The sequence below is a fragment of the Phalacrocorax aristotelis genome, chromosome 2, assembly GCF_949628215.1.
Source record: "Phalacrocorax aristotelis chromosome 2, bGulAri2.1, whole genome shotgun sequence".
NCBI classification, from domain to species: Eukaryota; Metazoa; Chordata; class Aves; order Suliformes; family Phalacrocoracidae; genus Phalacrocorax; species Phalacrocorax aristotelis.
This window is the reverse complement of record NC_134277.1, coordinates 8,021,597-8,042,481: the sequence shown is the minus strand read 5'-3', so window position 1 is coordinate 8,042,481 and position 20,885 is coordinate 8,021,597. Positions and strand designations below refer to the sequence as shown.

General features: G+C 40.6%; 1 protein-coding gene and 1 long non-coding RNA gene across 46 annotated transcripts in view; one reads left to right on the top strand and one right to left on the bottom strand.

Moving 5' to 3' along the window:
- Positions 1 to 20,885, top strand: part of KMT2C (lysine methyltransferase 2C) — a 201,816-nt gene that overhangs the window by 56,891 nt on the left and 124,040 nt on the right. For all 45 annotated transcript variants that reach the window (XM_075082303.1, XM_075082304.1, XM_075082333.1 and 42 more), the window contains 2 exons: positions 6,685 to 6,823; positions 19,864 to 20,070. In XM_075082303.1, the coding sequence (XP_074938404.1) occupies positions 6,685 to 6,823; positions 19,864 to 20,070 (346 nt within the window). The remainder of the gene's footprint in view (positions 1 to 6,684; positions 6,824 to 19,863; positions 20,071 to 20,885) is intronic.
- Positions 20,140 to 20,599, bottom strand: LOC142052381 (uncharacterized). The gene is made up of 2 exons (XR_012658818.1): positions 20,517 to 20,599; positions 20,140 to 20,286 (listed from the first exon to the last, which is right to left on the bottom strand). It is a non-coding gene; the product is annotated as an uncharacterized LOC142052381 (long non-coding RNA).

Below are 20,885 nucleotides of genomic sequence, written 5' to 3'. Positions count from 1 at the left end.
TGGTAATGCTGTGTTGAGGCTGACTCTCCAGTTTGGTAGAAGAAATACTAGAGAAATTCAAACCTCAGTCCCACCTAATTAAAATAATAGTATAAACGAGGCTGGTGCTGGAGTCCCATAAACATCTGCCTTGGTAATCCTTGTCCAAGTCAGGTACAAAAGGGAAGAAAGTAGCGGGTAAAATAAACTTAGTGTAATAAAAGAGGTCCCCACCTGCAAAGCACTGAAGGCTGACCCTAGAAAATGAAAAGACTCTTAAATTCAGTAGTAATGCATGCAGAAGAACATGCAGGGAAAAATCACCCTCCTAATTTTGCATAAACGAAAATCGGCTCTCAAAGAGCTGTTGCTACCTGAGCAAGTGGTACTGTAGTTCTTCCAAGAACTGCAGTAGCTTTTATAAGCCAAAGAGGAAATCAGATTCTAAGAATTACTGGCAAAGGGATAAGGGGAAAAAAGCATCAGTGTGATTACTTTTTTTTTTTTCCACTGTTGCTTTATCAACCTGTGGCATGACTGCAAGTTAAATGCCACGTGTAGTTCTGCTTTCCCTTCTCCAAAGGACAAACAGTAATTGGGAAAGTACAGGAAAGGCCAACAAGTAGGACAAGAAGTAAATAATATCTTCTGTGCAGGGGATCAGTTAAGGTAAAAGGCTTCAGCCTGAAATGATATGACTGAGGAGGAATTTAATAGGGTCACACAAAATGATGAGTGGTATGGAGAAAATGAGCAGGGAGTGATGATTCATTTTGTTTTGCAACACAAAAATTAGGGGACATCAGGTCGTGTTCAGAGCACAAAAGTAGATGCATTTGCAGTTGGCAACTACTTAAATGATAGAATTTATTGCTACTGGATACTTTGGGCATGAAAAATTTTACATGGGTTTCAAAAAGACCTGAACAAATCAATGGAAGAATAACCAGATGAGTGCCACCCCGAGATTAGGAAGTTCCTCCGTCGCTTGTTGCTGGGAGCTGGTTATCCATAATATGGTGTCTTGTGTTTGGAATGACTGAAATTATAGTTTAAATGGTCTTACATTGAAAACCTTATTTTTATTTTACAACTGGTACCAAATTTGCACAGTTATTTTCTGTATTTAATGGAGAGGAGTTCTATTTGAATTAAAAGTATCAAAATACACACTGAAATGTACAAAAAAGAATAACTGCAGGCTTTTTTCTCATCTCCATATAACAACTGTCGCAGTAAGTAAATCACTGCAGTGTACTTCAGACAGGAAAAAATAGATAAGTGGTGATTTTAAAAGAAAATACAACATGTGCAGCACTTGCAAAAAACCCCAGCAAAACACCTTTGATGCAGTTGTATGTTTTGTTGTTTATTGTTGTGAATAAAATGGTACAATGTTGACTAAAGATGAAGAAAGTATGCCTCTGTCTGTGGAGAAATGGTTCTTGCATGTGGTTATTACCGTCATGCTCAAACTTCAGTATGGTATTTTCCCTTTCTCTGCCATGGTTGTGTTTTTAGCAGGCAAGACTAGATGGTTACAAACTCGGCGCAGCCCAAGTAATGGCAGTAGCTGTTTGCAACCATCACCCTTTGTGTGTCTTTCGATATACCTTGGCTTGTCTTGGTGCTGTCAGAAGGACTGCAGGTGATCTGCACGGAACTGTTTAGCCCCAACGTGTCTGTTTGTTCCCCTGTGTTCAGCTGCTAAAACCTGTACATAATGAAGTTACTTTATGTGAAAGATTTCTGCACTTTAGTGATTGCTGTACATGGCAGCCTGTATGTCACAGACGCTAGCAAAAGTGATGTTTCTATTAAATTATGCCCTGAACAGTAACAGTTATGAACTCTGACTAGTGGAAACTAGTCATAATTTACATTCCCTTGTTAAAATTTCTTTTCCTATTGTTGCTACACTGACCTAGTTTCTTTATCTGTCTAAGCAACTAGAAGCTGGAGCGTTTTGGTGGTGTTTGTACCTCTGTAGACCCCTACGAGGCTGTGTAAAACACCTTGTCCCATAAGCCATTTTCTGACACCGCACTACCCCTTCCTTGTGCAAGAGTAACAGTTGCATCTGCTGGTTAAAGGCTTGTTATCCCTTTTGTGAACATCACAGTAAGCAACAGTTGAGACCCCTGGAATGTCCCTGCAGTGTTTGGTGATACTGGTATTTTCCAGCCTGCAATACTTTCTGTTCTTACTGAAAGCTTTGGAGCCTCATGACATTTGCTTTGGTGTCTGCCAAATTAGCAGTAGGTCTGACAGTAGACTCCCAACCAGTGAACTGGTTAAGCAGTCGGCTTGTTGCATCTAAACAGCAGTGGAATATTGATTATATGTTTATGACAGCTGCTTAGATTCTGCTCTCCCCAGTGTCACTATATACTCAATATTATCTCAAGATTTCAAAGATTTTTTTTTTTTTTTTTTTGTGGCAGAACTCTTACAGTATTTTCAGTTTTTGACTTGGATAGTAGTTTCTAACTTTTATTAAAAACCTTTTGGATATGCTCGTGTCTTTTCTTTGCCTGATTGCCATAGCAGAGCCCACACATATACCTCATCTTGCTGTAGCTTTACCCAAGTGGCTTGCAGAATAGCATCTTGTCATTACTAGAAAACAGAAAAGGATTGTTTGTTACAAAAGAACATTTTAGATCTTTAGTCAGTGTTGCTTCACCGCTCTTGCTTCATCACGTCCCCAAAGAAATCTGTGTTCATGTAATAAAATTCCAGCCACCGCCAGTCTCTTCCTTCCCACAAGCATGTCATGGTCCGCAAGGGAACCACTGCTGCAGCTGGGCTGATAAAAACCAGGGCTTCCACCTCTGAGTCTGCATGTCCCATGCATGTCTCTTACACAGGGTGAGGTTTCTGAGGCATCTGAAGACAGAGCAGGAGAAGAGGAAATTGTCAACACTGTTACTATTCTGAACGTTATAAATCTCTGTATAAGACATGTAAGTAAGGAGGCCAACTGCTGTTAGGAAGGTTGGTAATCCATGTAATTGAGAATAGTATGTGCTATTTATTTTTATAAGTATTCACTGAATTCTGGTCTAGAAAGAGGAATAAAACTAATTATTAAGAGAAAATTTTGACTGCTTAAAATACGGATCCTTCGTGGAGATATTTTTCCTTATTTGAAAAACTTCAAATTACTTCTTAAATAGCAGAAAACCTAAGGATTGTCTTCTCAACCCAGAGCCAAATATATGTATCTTATTTAGGCAAATGTGATGAAATGTGATGAAAGTATTAATTAGAAGAGAAATGTAGGCTTTTTTTTTTCCCCTCTACTGTTTCGTATCTCCATCCTTGGAGATGCTCAAAAGCCGCCTGGACACAGTCCCAGCCAGCCAGCTCTGGGTGGCCCTGCTTGAGCCGGGGTTGGACATGACGACCTCAGGGTGCTCTCCAGCCTCATCCATGCTGTGATTTCTGTGAATGTTACCCAGGTTGTAAAGCGTATGGAAGCTTTGCCCCTTTTGGTGGCTCATGTGGGTAGGAACTTTAGTCCTTGTACCTTTGGGGATTTCTTTTAACCTTAATAGGGAAAGAAGGCCTTTCAGTCCTCACTACTCAGGTGGGGAGGAACTATTGATATAATCGTCTTCAAGTAATAAAAAGTTTTAAATGCCATGTTTCTTAATATTTTCCTAATCTTTTAGCAAAGGACAGTGATATAGAGACATCTGGGAGTTGTGCAATTAGCTTTTTAAATTCTCGGTTCCCCCACCAACTCACTCTACATGGGCAAGACCTTCACCGTGACAGAAACAGTCATGAAAATCAGATGCAAAGTAAAGCCTTATATATGAACCTGCAAATGAGCTTCACATTTACTACTCGTTCATGGTTCCTTCATTCCCAGAAGCTTCAAAGTAGGATGCCAGAACCAAATCTGATGAATGATCATTAAATACAGTAAAAAACAGTTAATGTATTGTGCCAGATGCTTCCAAGAGCATCTCTGAGGCAGTGATGAGGGTATCTGCTGTCCCTTTGCCGTACCAGTGCCGGATTCCCATCTCTTAGGATTTTGACTCGTGAAATGTGTGACTTCTGTTCTTCCTCAATCTTCTTTTGGAAAACCTGAACAAAGTTGATGTCACACATAACTAACATAAACCCTATTTTCATTCTGTTTGGTGAGCACCGTGTTTTCAGTCTTCCAACGGCATATTGAGACACAGTTTGGTTTATTGCAGAGACAGCAGTTGAGATGTTGTTTGTCTCATTTAGTATAATTTGGGTGCCTTCTTTTCTAGGGAAGCAAACAGCAGGGGGAAAGGCACCATAAGGATGTAAGCTCATATAGCCGTAGTGTTTAGTGAAACAATCTGTGTCTTCTCACACTGTCCAGAGCTCTTGAGAATGAGTTAATGTCCGTGAGCTTTGCCTTCCCAGTGTAATGGGTGCTCATTAATATATAATGAGATGAAAGCTGGCAATGAATAAATGGCTTTTGCTTACTTGAAAGTTTCTGCAGGCACACAAGAAAGCAGAGTTCCTTTTGCAAAGTTTAACTAGGTTAAATAAAGTCGCCAAGATGGATCAGAGCAAGGCCACAATTTCTGGTGGTCCTTCCTTGAGTGTTTCATGTGTGGTTGTCCTGGGCTGTGTTGTGGGTTTTGTTTTTAGCAATTTGGCGTCTGCCTGCCTTAGAGGTGTTTATGTTTTGTGCTCTTCATTAAGGCTGTACTTAGAAATTTGGGGGTTACTTGCACCAAATTATCCTTCAGACCCAACATACTTTCAAAACTCACAACAGACACTGCCTGTTTTGGGAATCCTCGTCCAGGAACGATTGCAGGGGTTGTTTGTTCAGACCTGCCAAAAATTAAGGGTGTGGGGTATTGGTTTATTTTGTTCTGTTTTCTGTAGGGAGCCATTTACTATTACAAGGGATGTGTTCCCAACAGGATATTTATTTAGTGTCAAATGATCGTCCGGCTTTTTTTTTTTCCAGGGTAGGTTGGTGGAATGGGTTTAACATGAGCCATTTGGCTTTCGGACAGGTGGTCATTTTGGGATGTTTCAGATGACCAAAAGCATGTTAAATGTGTGTTACTAAATAGCTTAATTGAAATAGGTGAAACAATTCCAGTTTACACCAGCTCAAACAAATACCTGGCACACACAGTCATGAACAGGAATTTCTTATTCTTTTTTTCTTAATTTTGTGTTTTCTCTTCAGTGTGTTTTAGATGCCTTCATTGGAGGTTTTCTATATTATACACTGTCTTCTTAAATGAGTTCCTCTAGGTTAAAAAGTAACTGTACATCTAACAAGAAAGATTTCCCCTTCTCCATGTTCTCCAGCAGGCATATCATTTCAATATTACAGACCAAGCTATGCAGTTTTATGTTCTGAAAATTTTCCTCTCTTATAAATAAGAGTAAAGCTCGTAGCAGGTTTTTGTGCACGCCCACCCATGTTGCAGATTCTTCTTCCCATCCATTCCTTCGCTTGAATCATTTATCCGTTGCAATATTTGATTATATTTTGTTGTGTTATGTATTCATTTTTTAAAAAAGTGAACACATCTTCTGCTTAAATCCTCTAAGTACTCTGTTGCTTTGCTCTAATTGGACCTGTTTGAAAGAGCAGTATGTATTGGCTTCTTAGCTCAAACCCAGGTTCATTGGAAATTTTAGATGGCATGCTGGACTGTGGCGTGCGGCCCCAGCGCAGGTCCTTAGTCTGGCTCTGCTGTGGGGACAGATGTAATAGCCACGGACATTGACAGGAGGAGGCAGAAGTGTCTTAAACTGGATATGCCAAAGACCATCTGCCGGAGTCCTGTGATTTTTGTTATTTACGTTTCAAAATCAAAGTATGGAAGAGTGTGGAAATACTGAATTTTATTGCTCTGCATCCTTGCCCCTTGCCCCTCTGCATTCTGATGCACTCAAAGCAGCGCTTGGCCGTGTCCCCTGGCAAATTCCTCACTCTTTGCAAAGCATAAAACCAAGAGGGAACAGGATTTAAATTGCACAGACAGTGGCAACTTGGTATTTCATGTTTCTGAGCAGAAACTAACTTTCTAGGCAACTAGTAACATTGTCAGCTGTAGATGTATACATATATATATTTTTTTCACTCTAACAACTAATCTAAATTAAAAGGATGCTGCAAAAATTGCTTATATTCCTACAGTCCGGTATGAATTTTAAGCTGGCATAAACCATGTTCTTCCTTCCTTCACCTCCTCAACCCTGTTCCAGCATAGAGTTAGAGTAATCAGGAGTGAACTAGTGCAGGGAATTGATCAAGGTTAAAGCTAATCTGGAAAAAAAAAAAGATTTATTATACCCCAGATTAGTGTGCTCACCCTGATGTTTGGTCAGGGATGACAGAGCAGACGCACCAGAGGAGATGCGGGAGGAATGAGATTGCCTAAAACCGCAACCTGGTGCGACACTCCCCCTGCACCATTTCTTATTACTTATTGAGCCTCTGTAGTTCACAGTGGTGCGTTGTATTATAAACATTCAATTTCATGATTTAGCTAGATGGGAAGGAAAATATTTTCCTACTCCCTAAATTTTGTGTCTGAGACCATAGTTACATGGGTTTATCTATACATAAAATGGGTGTGTGCAGTACAAGGGAAAGCTTACAGATGTTTTTATAGTCTAAGTAAATAAATAAAGTAATAACTAAATAAATATTGTTGTTCTTTTTTTAAACAGAAGTCAAAGAGCAATCTGCAGAAGAGGATGCCCAAACGGAAGTGGACAGCACCAAGCAGCTAACACCAGTCCTTCAGCGCTCAGTATCCGAGGAGTCTGCAAGCTCCACCGCCTCTGTGGGTGTGGAAGCTAAAACCAGGTTAGTGAGGGAGGAGGCAGTGCCAAATGAGGGGCAGGGCTGGGACTCGGGTAATGGGGCACAGAGTGCTTGGGGCGCAGGCTTGGGGTGTGCTACTGGTGCTTTGAAGTGCTGGCAGCAGCAGCCTGCACTTGAGACTGATGGTTTAATTGGCATATGGGGAGATCAAGGTGAAAAGCACATTCCTTGAGTGTTGTCCTCAGACTACACTGGTAAAACCTTGAATTACAGCATATTAGCTGTTTAAATTAAAACAGACGTACGTGATATGAGATAAAATGTGATTACTGAAGCTTTCCTACTGAGAAAATGGTGTATTGGCAAATCTGTATAAAACTATTTCTGAAGTTTCAGCTTGTACGTCTATATTTGCAGGAACAAAATAAAACAAATCTCTTGTCATTTCTACCATGTTCTTCCTTATTTCAGAATTTATAACACAGAAGATAACTTCTGTATTTTTTTAAACTTTTTATCAATATAAATTACCCAAAAGCAGAGCGTTAATTACAGTATTTGAAGGAAACCAAAACACAGTCTCTGATCACTGTTGAAACAGTATCGCAGAATTGTAGCAGAGCGTCTCTGTTGAAGCCCTGATAACAGCTTTTAACCCAGTAGCTGGTCTCTTCTGCTGAAGAGATTGCTGTTACCAGTTACCGCAGTTACAGGTGTAATTATATTTTGACAGACTTGGAGAGAACCGCCGTCATCATTTTACTTCCTCCTAATCCAACACAGAGCATGTTTTCCATGCACAAAAAATGACTACTTCTACTTTCTGCATATATAATTTTCATGTTTTACATGCTCACAAACTTCTTAGGTTCCACTAGATACTTCCCTTCTTACAAAGAACTTCTGTTAATCAGATCTTGTGTGTATACCTGACTGAAATACACAGAAATTTCTGTTCTTAATGGAAATGTCCAAAGCTGGTATTAAATGGCAGTAAATACGTAGAGCAGCTTGAACTGGACAGCTGTTTTGGTTCTTTATTTGACCCTGTTTTGGTTTATTTGCAAAAGTTTTAGTGCTGTTTCATCCATGCTCTGTTCTCAAGGTTACTTTCTTGCTGTTATCGTGAGTAGTTGATTACAGCACTTTCCCTAGCCATAAACTTGTTTCTTAAAAGCTGGACAACAGTCTTCTAAAAAAAATTCTGCATGGTTCTGAACCAGCCCTTGTTTGCCCTCAATTTACTCTTCCTTCCAGCTGGAAGTGTTGACTTGGATTAGTCAAGATCGAAAAGCTATTATGGGCCCATTGCTTTGGCTGATCAGAGCGTTAAAAAGCAAAGTACTATTAATTTTTAGTTAAAATAATGATCAGATCCTGTCTGTAACATTTTGGAAAGAAATACATTAAGGATGTGAAACAGGTAATTGGGAGACATAGGTTTCTCTGATCCGAGGTAATTTTGGTTCAGACTTAGATGCAGAATTGGTGTTAGTTGGAGAAGTCATTGTTGTCCTCATAACAATGGGGGGAAAAAACCAGATATTGGGGGAGTTTTGGCAGTGTGTCTTGAAACCTAGCAGAAGAAAGCCTCTTCTGATCTGTTGCTTCTTGATTAATTGTCTGTATCATTGTCTATGGTGTGCTGACACTGCTGCCGAGCCGTGCAGGGGTCGGAGGACTGGGTTCTGGGTGGCTTAACTTCATTCTCATAGGAGAAAATACGTGTGAAATAACATACACTGATGTCGTTTGGTTGTGTAACAGTGGGAGGAAATGTATCAAGATTTAGGGTAAGGCATGACTCCAGAGATACTTTAAACCTGTGACTTGGGGAAGTCGTTTTGAAGCTGATTTCCAAATTAATTGTACTCATCAGCTTCATCTCTTTTTCTGTAAGCTTTTCTGTTTCTATTTTATATTATAAGTAACTTAATGCAGTGGAAATGTTTATAAATTTAGGTGTGTGAGACGTAGGAGAATTATGGGAATACATTATAACAGACAGTGCAGAAATTGCCTGGAACACAGAAAAGAACCAAAGCCTCCACCAGAAGTAGATGCAGGTGTAGGTGGAGCTACTTTTGCATCACTTTTTCCAGAGTTAAGACAAATCTGGGTTTCTGTCTTTGGTAGTAAAGATAAAGGAGTTAGAGAAGTGCAGGACACAGGGCATGAAGTGAAGTCTTGTACATGAAATAAATAATTTGCTACTGAAAAACAGTGATTTTAACATAGTAGGATATATCAGAACTAGGTTGGACCTCGGTAGCTGAGACATTAGCCAAAGCTGGGCTTGTGTGCTGTTTTTCTCTGGATCCCTCCTGAGATTGGGGCTACGTTAAGGACATTCAAGAAACAGGTGAGAGAGATGATGGTTAGTGTTGGAACCTTTGTGAGGTGGGATATGGGAGTCCAAGAAACTATTAACTGCAAGGGCGATTGGAGTGGGGAATTTAACAACAGGTTTAGGATTAGTGCTCGGAAAGCGATGTGCTGCAGCAGTATCTGAGCCATACTGAGGTAGGGAGGCTGAAAGGGGTGAGGCATGTGTGCGTGTGTATGCTCAGAAGGAATGAGTGAATTATTGACCACATGTGGGGAGGGGCAGTAACGTCAAGCAAAGATAAACTATCAAGCCTGGCAGTGGTAAAAGTAATGCTGCCAGCTCTTATATATCATGAGTGTCAAGGGTTTTGGAGCCTTTTCCTTTGGTTGTTCCCTTTTTCTTTTTATAAGCCTTGTGAGAAGCTTCTGTCAGCCCAGGACTTATGGCTGAGTGGAATCCAGCTTCTTCGAAAGGAGTCTGCTCCCTTGGTTTATGCTGCCTGCAGAGAGCAGGGGAAGTGCAGCCCGTGAAGCAGGCAAGCAGCCAGAAACCGGCTGCGACTTACAGCCGAGCCCACATCTACCTTCCTCCTCTGTTTCCCACATTGTCAACTCCAAGCATTAAAAGCTAACGAGAATGGCCTAGAAACACAATTTCATAGAAGAACAAAACACCTTTTGATTCATTTTACTTTCTGTCTACTTTCGGAGACTGTAAATTGCACTAATTGCACATTTTCAGTCCTTTTGCCATAATCATGAAGACAGAACATTCTTAAAATAAGTAAGTAGAAGCTGAGATTTTCACACAGCTTTTATGATTTGGGTACTTTGGTCTGCTAAATATCTGTTCTTGTGAGACTGTCGCTAAAACTACAAAAAAAACCCAAACCTGGCAACACACCTTCCTGCTTTCCTGTCTCACTTGTAATTGGACAAAGCACGTAATTTTCATTCCAGACCAATTGCACTATTCCCCCTTATTTTGTTGCTGCTGCTAACGTCAAATTTGGAGTCTGGACATGGAGGGCTGGGGTACTTTATTCCATCGAAAAGAAGTCGTTGGTGAATATTTGTTCATTCTGTGAACAAAGAAAATGGTGAAAAAAGCAGCAGTGAACTTCTTTATCTTTGTTCCTTTTTTTTTTTAAACTTCTAAGAAAGTGCATTACAAAACTTGCAACACAGTGGAAAAAAATTGTGGAGTGGCAAAGAGATTAGATAATCTGGACAGAATAACACTGCAGTGATGGAAGGAGAAGCTAGATCTTTAGGCAGGAGGGAGTTAGATAAAATATTTAATATTAAAATACATCAAAAATTGTTGAAGTTGCAAAGTCAAGCACATATTTTAGGAGATGCCAGTATTAGATTAATCTTGAAACTCTGATTATTTCTTTTCATGCACATGTATTATCATACAGTTTGTAGTTTGACATTAATGTTTTTCTACAAGAAATCTTTCTGCAGAGAATGGACCTTACGCATGAAGCACGGCACTTGAAATTATGCAGAGTTTTGCTATTACACTTTCAGATCTAGATCCATGTAAGCATTTACAGTATCTTCCTCTGAAGTTAGTTATTGACTCCTACATTTCCAAAGTGGAGATAGCATTCCTTCACATTATAAAAATAAATTATTTCATAATAGTAAAATAATATTTCATCATTATATCAGTGACCAGTCTAGCCCAGAGTGAAATTACTGGTTCGGCTTGTGGGGCACAATTTGAATATTGTCAGTAGGTAAAGACTAAGACCACGCACTGAAAATGAAAAAAAAGTTAAATATTTCCTGGTTGTCCATTCTGTCTGCTCATGCATTGACTAGGGAAGTGGTCTCAAGAAGAATTTTATGACAGATTGTTTGTTAAAGGAGCTCTACCTCAGATTCACAGGGCAAGAAAGGATCTTTAGAAGTCATCTAGTTCACCTCCTTTTCTAAGGTAGACATCTACAGCTGCCATTCCTGACAGAAGTTTACATAAATTGCTCTTAAGTCTTCCAATAATAAAAACTCCAGATCTTCCCTAAACAGTCCCATCCAGTCTATTCTTTGTTTTTACTGTTGGAAACATTTTCCTCACATCTAACCCACACTCTCCTCATTCTGGGTTTTATCCCATTAGTGCTTGTACCATCTGCCAAGGATAATGAAGGATACATTTCTGCAAAAGGCTCTGAGTTTATTTTCCCAGCATGCTTTACCTCATAACAGAAATCCCAAATTTGTTCAGACTTTCTTTGTAGATGATGTTTTCTTGAGCTCTGATTCTTCTCGACGTTTTGAGTTCTCTCCAGATGGTCTGCATCTTCCTTGAAGCAGAGAAGGCGTATTGCACAAATGGGGCCACAGAAAGGTTTCGCAGACAGCCTTAATCCTGCCTTTTTCTTAGGTTGAACAATTGACATTGTGACCATAATGTGTTTAATGCTCTCATGTAGAACTTGCGCCTTGTGGGATTTGATACCCATGATCAATGGACATTCATGACCAGGCCTCCATCTCCAGTGGCTCCCAGGCAGGTGGTTGTGAAATGTTATTTCTTCCCACCCCTTTCTCCATTTTCTTGTTCATTTTTCTTTTCAGCTGAGGCTATGTTCTCTTCCTTCTTTCGTGGGCTTTCTGTGTGGTCTGTATTACTGCCCACAGTCGATTGTCCTGTTTCCCCAGCACCTTCCATTTCCCTTGCACAGCAAGCCCTTTGTCGTGCCCTGCCCGTTCATTCATCGTTCCTTCCTTCGCTGCCATTTCACAGCTGATTGAAAGTGCAGGTAATTTAAATGGCAAAATCTGGACTCACAGGATCCCTAAGCTGTAGTTGCAGAGGTGGTTGCTGTGAGTGTCTCTGCCCTTTGCCAGAAGGATGTTGGTTCGCAGGGTAAGGATGGTGTATATGGAGTCTGCTTGCACATGGGGACTGAGAGAGAATGGAGGGTGCTTCTCTCTTCATGAGAGAATTCTTGACCTTGTAGCTTCAACGTGCTAAAGCTTTGCTGGAGCACATGTAGTCATTTTGGTGAGGTTAGAAGCGTTTGGAGAAACAAGAATTACAGAAACTTAAAGTTTCACAGAACAGCAGAAAAGTTGATCAAAGATCTGGAGTAGCTTCCAGTTAAGTAATCTAGGACCCTCAGTCTGTAAAAGAGATTGGATGAGGAAGATAAGCTTCAAAATCCTAGGTGGCATGAGGAGGGTGGCTATATCTTGACCATTCACTTTCTCTTAATGCAAGAAGCTGAGGGTTGTCAAATGAAACTTGTAACAGCCAGATGCAAAATAAACTGAGGTAATTCTTTGCACAGCAGGTAGTTGTCCAGAGTGACGTGGAAATCCTTGCCAAAGCGTGTTATGGATTGCTGAAAATTTACATGAGTTCAAAAGCAGACTGGGCAAGGTCATGGAAGAGAAACTGAGAATTACTGAATATATAGGAACCACAGCTGATAAAGGGAGGCCCTGAAATTAAAGTACCGGGAGGAATGGGTAGTATTGTATGTTTTCCCTGCTCTTTAATACCCCTGTGCATCTGCTTATCCTCTTTCTAACACTGACCATACAGGGCTGGGTGGACCTTTAATCAGACCCAGCACAGTTTTGACTAAAGAGCCCCACTTTGTTGTATTTCGTCTCTTCTGTAAACATATTTCCAAAGAAAAAATACAAAGTTTGAATTATGCAGAACAGCATGTTTTCTCATTCCCTAATGTGACAGAACAATTTTGATGAAACTTTCTTGAAAAACTGCTATTGAAAGCCAAGTTGGTTTATGTTAAATTTCAGTACATTTTAGGTAGTAAGACCCTACTTAGTGCTCATATGAAGTTGGCCCCTAAGAGGTGCTGCCACCTCTGCGAGGTTTATGTGGTTTTGGTGTGTGATCTATGTTGATGTGCCTTGAACAGGTAATACTTTTTGGGCACAAAGGCATACTGAAGATACACTGTACCTTTTATTTGGGTTTTATCACTTGCAGGTTAAATCACCTCTCGGAACTGTGCGAGGTGTCAGCCTTCAGGTCTGCTCACAGTTGCATTCTATATGGGATTTTTGTTTGAGAGTACGAGTCAGTTCAGTTGGACATTAAAGAATGATTTCTAGATGGACTCTAGATATGGATCTAGATGGATTTCTAGATAGACCTCTAAATTCATTTTATTCAGCACTGGTATTCCGGTAACCCCTTGTGCATTTCGGGTATTTGAAATCCTCTCTGAGCTTTAAACATTTGTTTAAATTAAAGCTGACACATGTTGATGGTGAATAAGAGCATATTTTCATAGTTTTCAAATTTTAAAATGTTTTGGTGGTGGTGTTTGGAGGGTAATCTTTTCTTTTTTTCAAATGAGAAGAGTATCATTAAGTTGATTATATGGCTGTAGAGCTCCAACGGTGCTGGTTTGAAAAAATGGGAAAGCAATTATTGTCTAATGCAGTTAATTGCTTTGTGCAAACTTCAAGTTTTAAAATTCTTCACCTGAAGTTCATGTGAACTCCCTCCCGCCCTTCTTTTTTTTAAAGGAATTGTGCTGTACAAGTTAAATACTAATTTCAAAACCAATTCTGTGTAATAGTGTCAAACCACTTCAAAATTTCAAGTTGTTCTGTGATTCTGTTTCCTATTGGAAAGAGAACACTTTGCATGTCAAACGCTTAAATATAGCTTGCAGCTGAGAACTTTTGCATCTTCCTCTTTGTGGTATCTCTATGTTGTGCTTTCATCCTCCTCTGTCCTTAGTAACACTCATTCAGAAGGGTGATTTATTGGGTTGTTAACCCTGTATCAATGTGAAGTTGTTATGCATCGCCTAATGAGTTTTCTTCAGTAGTTTCCTTTCGAGTGTCTTCATTATCGAGGTTCAGATATTTACAGGATATTTAGATGAAGCTGAAAAGCTTAATCTAAACCCCTGAGTTTTAGAATAGCTTCACTTCTGTGAATGTCTCACACATATTAGAATTCACACTGATGCAGACCCCTGGCATTGTTTTAAGCCAGAAATTTTTTTTTCATTTAAAATCCAGCTTGCAGGTCTTGATTTGAATTTACATGAATGATACAATGGTGCATCTTCCCTAAGGAGAAAAACAATTTACTGTTTAAATAACACAACATAAAGCGAGAGTGAAGGCAAAGTAGTTTGTGCGTTAGCGCAACTTGGCATAGCTAAATAAATAGTAGGTCCCCTGTAGCGTATAATTTAGCCTTTTAACATATGTTAAAACTACTAACAGGGTTAGGTGGGAGAAGAATTCTCAAGACCAATTCTCATCAGTCTGCCTCAGTAATCAGTACAAATGATGCTCTGAAGTTCTGTTTTGCTCCCAAATATTCCATTTCATTGTGCCAAACTTAATTTTAATTGTGAAAAATAGATGGTAAAACCACTTGAAATTTCTGTAACTTTGCTGACACAACCCAAGGTTTTATGCTTCTCAGTTTCACCTTTCAAAAATGCTAAAGTGTGTGTGAAAAAGACACCCTGAGGGTATTTCCAGACACTGAGGAAAATCATTGCATAAAACCCAAACAAACTCATAGCAAAAATCAAATTATACCATCTTCACCTTCTTTTTCAACCCGAAACATGAATTAAATAGATCTTTATTGTTAAGCTTTCCTCTTTTTTTTATTTATTTTTTTTTTTTTTAAAGCTTTAGTGCAATCATGGCAAATGGCAGTAGCGGTCATCTGTAACTTAGTATTTAATATTACGGCAATGGTTATAGGTAGTGGATCTTACTGGAATTGCCATGCCTTAGGTTTTCTCAGATATAATCCATTGCCTTTTCCTGTTTAAACAGCAACAACAACCTCTGCTTCTGATGAGATTGATTGAAAAGGTGAATGCACAGTAGAACTTTGATAATTGGTGACCCACAGTAGGCTGGGAGGGATTTGAGAAGAGGTAAGAGGAGAGCACCTCTTGAGCTGAATCCATGAGTTTGTATTTCTCCTGCTGTGGTCAGCTTCCATTCGTCTCTGTAGGATGCTTGAAAGAAGGGGACCTTTTAACACCTCTCTGCAGAACAGGAGGCTGCAGGACTTTCTTTAGACTGCCTCCTTCTCTGTTTAGTACTAAAAGGGTTCTGTAACTTCAAGAGTCTTGCTCTCTTCGTTGGCATTTAGCTGTACATGCATCCTGGAGACACGGAAGGAAGTTATTCCAGTGAAAATGAGGAAGGGAAATTTATTTCCCCAGCTGTATACACAGAGTTGCGGGTGTATGGCAGCGCCCCGTATCGTTGTGGACTGCTGTGCCCTCTACCCAGGTATGAAAAATAGGCAGGAGAGTGAGAGGACACATGTGATACCATTGAGGGTCTCACTAACTCACGTGGACCAACCTGAAGATTTTCACCAGCCGCGCGTTACGGTGCTCATGCAGACACAAGCGTAGATCTGTGAGATACGGGACACCACATAAACAAAACATGTTTACATAAGTCAGTCTGCACATCTGCTTATTGTCAAGGAGCCTTGGCTAACACAGGATACCCCAGTGCCACTTCCCAACTCGGAAGGATCCAGGGGGCTTCTGCTTACTCTTGGGAGTATAACTACAGTGGCACTTGGTATGCTTGAAATGTTGGTAATCCTGATGATCAGCCTTAGAATAACTGTTTAAAAATATAAAAGGTTCTGGGGCTGTCAGTTTTACCTTAATTCTCTAATTGAATATTTGCAAGCAGGCCAGAAGATGTTTCTCCTTCTCTGGTTGTAATTTAATATTGTGCAACTAGTTGCCCAATACTGCATGTGTTGAAATGAACTCCTTTCAACGGGAAAGTCTGTGTTTTAGGATGAGTCCTAATGACTGTATGTCATCGGTCAAGTAGAGGAAATAGTGACTGTTCTTCCCCCTTCCTCCAGGATTAACTGGCTGGAGGGCATTTTGTTTTCCTTTGTCGGGCTGAGAACTGTGGAGGATTGTAGCATCTTAGATTCTTGTCAGGGGGTTGAGTAAATTCTTTGTGAGGAAGAGGCACTGATAGGACAACTTGATGAAATAAGAGCTTGTAGAATAAAACGGCTGTGGCAAAATGCTGAGAATGACATGTTTCTTGTTAGAAAAGGCATCTTTCTAACAAGACCCGGGTCTGGATCTCCTCCCATGCCTTGGTGGGAACAGACATTGTTTTCAGACATTAGCCTTACTGCATGTTATTGCATTCCCCTAAACCCAGTTGTTATGCTGGGTTTGTTCCGAACATATTTTTTTTCCCTGCATCATATATTAAAATTTGTGTTCATGTGGATGTATGAAGTCCTTTGTGATGAGGTGAGTTATATAAGCACCTACTAGAAATAAACCAGCTGTGGAATTTTAAACCTGTATAAAAAGGTAGCATTTGTTCTGGGAAAATTTAGGAATTAAGATGAAGTTACAAATAATTATGAATTTTTATTTTGGTTTGGGGCATCGTAGGTGTATCTTAAATGGAGTATTGGTGAGCTTTCTCTTTTTTTTCTTAGTAGCTTATGAAAAGATGTGACACATCGTCTCTTGCTTGTTATCCCATTTTGAATTAGCCTGTTCTGAAAATATGCTAATTATGATAACAGATCTAGGGTTTGATCTTAAGAGTTGCCAGTATCTCAGTTTCGTTATCTTCAATATGAGAGCTCTTCTAGCATTGCAGATTTAGATCCTCCAATTGCATATTGACATATGGAAAGTAGATTTGTAAGTACTTTCTGCAATCCTCAGATGATATGAATAAAAACCTCTACCTTCTGCCCATACAGACATAACTTAAAATATTTACTGAGCACTTAAACCTAAAAGGCTAACGTGATGGAACTGGCCACTTTGTGCTGCATGACGGATCAGCAGCGTGACACGTTGGGAAGCGGAGGGCCATGGCTTTCCTGCGGAGGGTCTCTCTAGCATCCATATGCTAGGCAGGGAGTACGCTGCCACTGGTGTTTCTAGTTATTCAATGTATTATTATCTAGTGTCTGATACATCTGAAGCCCCTCTGCTTCCCCTCCCTGGAAAGCGTGAAACCTTCCCCCCCCCTTTCCTAATCCCTCCCCTCTGTCTCAGCCCCACAGTCTCTTGGCTGTGGTCTGGGAATGATCTGCCTCTCCTGTCTTTTACTTCTGCATCCCTGTGTTCGCAGACCTCTAGCAAAGGGTTCCCCCTGCCCCCTCCCCGCAGCAAGTGCTCGAGCACTTGCTTCAGCTGCGGTCCCAGCTTTGCTGGAGCAGGAGCAGTAGCACAAACCATATGATTCTTGACAGCTTCACAGCTGTCTGCACCACGCTGCAGAGTGGCTGTGAAACTCACTGCTCCTGTTGTTTCACTTCACTCTGCCTGCAGAAAGATACTGCTGGAAGTTGTGATACCGGAGCTGCCTTACAGGATCCAGAAATATCCGCTTTACCCCTGTACTTCTTCAATTTAAGGAATTAAAAGGAAATTCCTTTCCTTTTAAAACAGCTTTAAAAGTTAATATTTTTTTTGTAATTACTGTATCATATTTCTCTTTTATAAACCTTAACATTATTGCATATTTTCTATGGCTTCACTTGAAGGAGCTTTTAGTTTATTTAGTCATAATTATCCTCAAATCTTTTAATGAGCAGTGATAGTCTGTCCTACAGGATGTGTGAATAATTATTTATTCCACTGTGGATAATCTTGTGTTTGTAACTAGTGTAATTTATATACCATGGTTCTGCCTGTTTAAATCTCTTAAGCCTCCTCACAAGTCTCGCTAGTCTCAACTCGCAGAAACAGCTTTGCTTTTCCCTTCTTACAGACTCTGCTTGCAAGGCCAGATCGGGTTTCACTGGTAGTCTAGTGCTTGTATTCGCTGCCATACAAAGAATTATTTGTTGCTCTAACACATCTATCACATTGAAAACTAGCTTCAAAATAGACCTACGTACTGTTTAGCGGTAACTATTCATTTTTAAGCATTGTTACGCTATGTTTATCCATATTTTCTTTGTATCTTTTTATCTTCGGGTACCTTTTTCTAAAGATTGCTGGAACGTGCCAGACATTTACCATCAGCTCTGGGGGTTGTGCGGGCTCACACTGGCCCTGTGTTCAGACATCATCAGTGAGGGATGTGCAGCCGAGGCCACAAATAGGAGGATGAATGTTTCCTAATGGTACTGTGGTCTTAATTTGAGTACCATGATGGGACCTATTCTACCTGCCCACCAACCTGCATGTCTCCAAAGGTCTACCTTCGGGAAAGTGCAGTTGTACCTGTAGAGCATAAATAAAAGTATTTGTCTTCATTCTGTGTTTCATTCTGGGCATGTGACATGCTGCTCCCTTCCTTAGCATCTGACTGGTATTACCAGAACTGTAGTAGTAGAGAAGTTCAAACTAATTTTATGTACCCACTTGTATTTTCTTTCTTCCTATTCCCCCCCCCCAGTGTTGCTCTATGGTGAGGGCAAAAAGACCCAACCCAGAGTATGTTAAACCAAATCCAAGGGGCTTTGTTGGATTCTCAGCGTCTTCTGTTCTGAACTGGAACTTTCCTTTTCTACTTTTGCCTTTTTCTGTTGCTACTCTTGCCTCACCTGGCTGAAAAGCACAGGCACTCTGTATTTTTCCCCAGAATTTAGTGAATATTTTACAGAAGTTCAGCCTAAGGTTTTCTCTTCCTCCCACCTTACCTCCCTCTTCTCACCCACCCAACACAGAGTGCCCCAAACCCAAACGTGCCACCTTGCAGATGCACTGCAATCTATTTAAATGGGATTCAGGCTAAACCAAGCCTCCCTCCAAGTGCCTGATTCCCTGAGGCATCTTTGTTGGGTCTTAGGGGCATGAATATGAAGAAAACAGAATTGCTCTTTTAAGCCTAAAAAGATGTGTTAAATGGCCTGCCTTTAATGCAAACTGCATTAGTTGCGGAAGTTCACATTTTAAGTTTGTGGGTATGTTTATTACAGAAATATTTTTCAGTAGCTTCCATATGATGTGACACAAGGAGCGCTGTCAGAGCTGTCACTTCAATGCTGTTGCTGTGTTATGCATGTTAAAACATAATTGCAAATGGTACAGGGGTATTGTAGCGGTCACGGTTCTGGAAATGTAAATTTCCTCTACTACAACTTGTAGATATTGTTTTGTTTTTTAATATTAAAGTAAATGAGGATATTTGGATTTGTGTGTGTTGTATGCTCTAGTATGTGCGACTGTAGCCATTGCTGTGATTTTCTCATTATTCCATTTTTTTTCCATGTTTCCTTAAACCTCTTGGCATATAGTATTTGCACAGTGTGTTACACATAAGGTGTATGTATTTACAGAAAGGTGTATATATATATGTGGTAATGTTCTGTGTTCAAAAAGGCAGAGCTTTGCTGTTTCTGTGATGGCAACACTGAGTTCTTTTAATGCACGTGAAGTGTTAATTAAGTTCTTCCTCCCGTTGTTTTTGGTTTTTTTTTCCATTTTCCAATGCCTTTTAGCAAGTGTGTGTCTAGAGATACAGAATTTTTTGAACAAAACCGTTATATTAATCATGTGAATATTTGGGGTGGTGGTGGTGTTTGTTTTGTTAATTACGCACTTTTGTGAACAAAAAAGTTTTTTAAATGTAACTCTAAACTAACTGGAAATAGTGTTCCTGAATGCTGAATTCTGATACCTGTCAGCACTTGGGAGCTTTTATTGGTTTCTTACAAAGGGTTAAATTGGCATGAAAGTTGCTCTTTCATGGGGGTATCCTCTGCTGTTTCCTCCCCCCAAAAATAATTATCTTCCCTTTCACAGTGAACAACTCTGCGCCTTTTGTTACTGTGGAGAACGGAGCTCATTAGGACAAGGAGACTTAAAACAATTCAGTCCAACTCCTGGGTATGTTATCCCATGGAAAAACCAGCCTTTAAATAAGAGTGAAGCCAGCGACAGCACGGATGGAGCTTGTGAGAGAGCTCCAAGGCAAAACTCAGTGCCACGCAAACAGAGAGGACAGAAGAAGTAAGTCTATTCTACAATGTTTTTTTTGTTTTGCATGAAGTTCAGGAAGCATCTTTACAGACACTGTACTGCAATAGGCAAATAACTTGTATTTGTGGAAATGCGGTTCGTTAATATTAATCATTTTTTTAAAAAACAAAATGCAAGCAGTATAGGAAGAGCTGTCTCTCCTGCTTTTTAAGGATTGGTTTGTTTCTCCCAGCGAGAATCTTCCCTCTGGAAGAACACAGAAAAGAAACATAGTTATTGTAATACATAGATAGGCTTGTGAGGCTGAATTAAAAGCCTGCCCAGGAGTGGAAGATAATGGACTTCAGGCACTTCGTGTACTTCGTAGAGAGGAGTAACTGGAAGCCCAGCTTGCTGAAGCTTTTTCCCCTTGCCCTCCGAAGGCGGCTCCTGCAGTGGCGACAGCATTGTTGCAGGCACATAGCGGCGTTCCTTACCCTTCAGGAGCGGGGTTCGTGGGCAGGTTTCCCTACAGGGTGGTCTTGGCCGCGGAAGGGGCAGTGCCCGGGTCCTCTCGGGTGGGTGCCACCTCTCAGGAATTCTGAAAGATGACAGGACCGTGCACAGCTCCACGCTGAGGTTCTGTTCAATATATGGCCTGTCTGGTGTTGGCACGTAAAGACGTGACCGACGGGAGAAGCGTGTTCTTAGACCTCCCTGAGTTTCTCCGCAGGCGTAGGGGTTCTGTCACGGCGGGCTCGGGCTGTCCCCGCGGTTGGGCGCCCTTTCCCTTCAGCGGCTGCCCTCGAACTCGCGGCTGGCTCCGCGCCGACGGCGCGGCAGAGGAGCTTGCAGCCTTGGCGGAA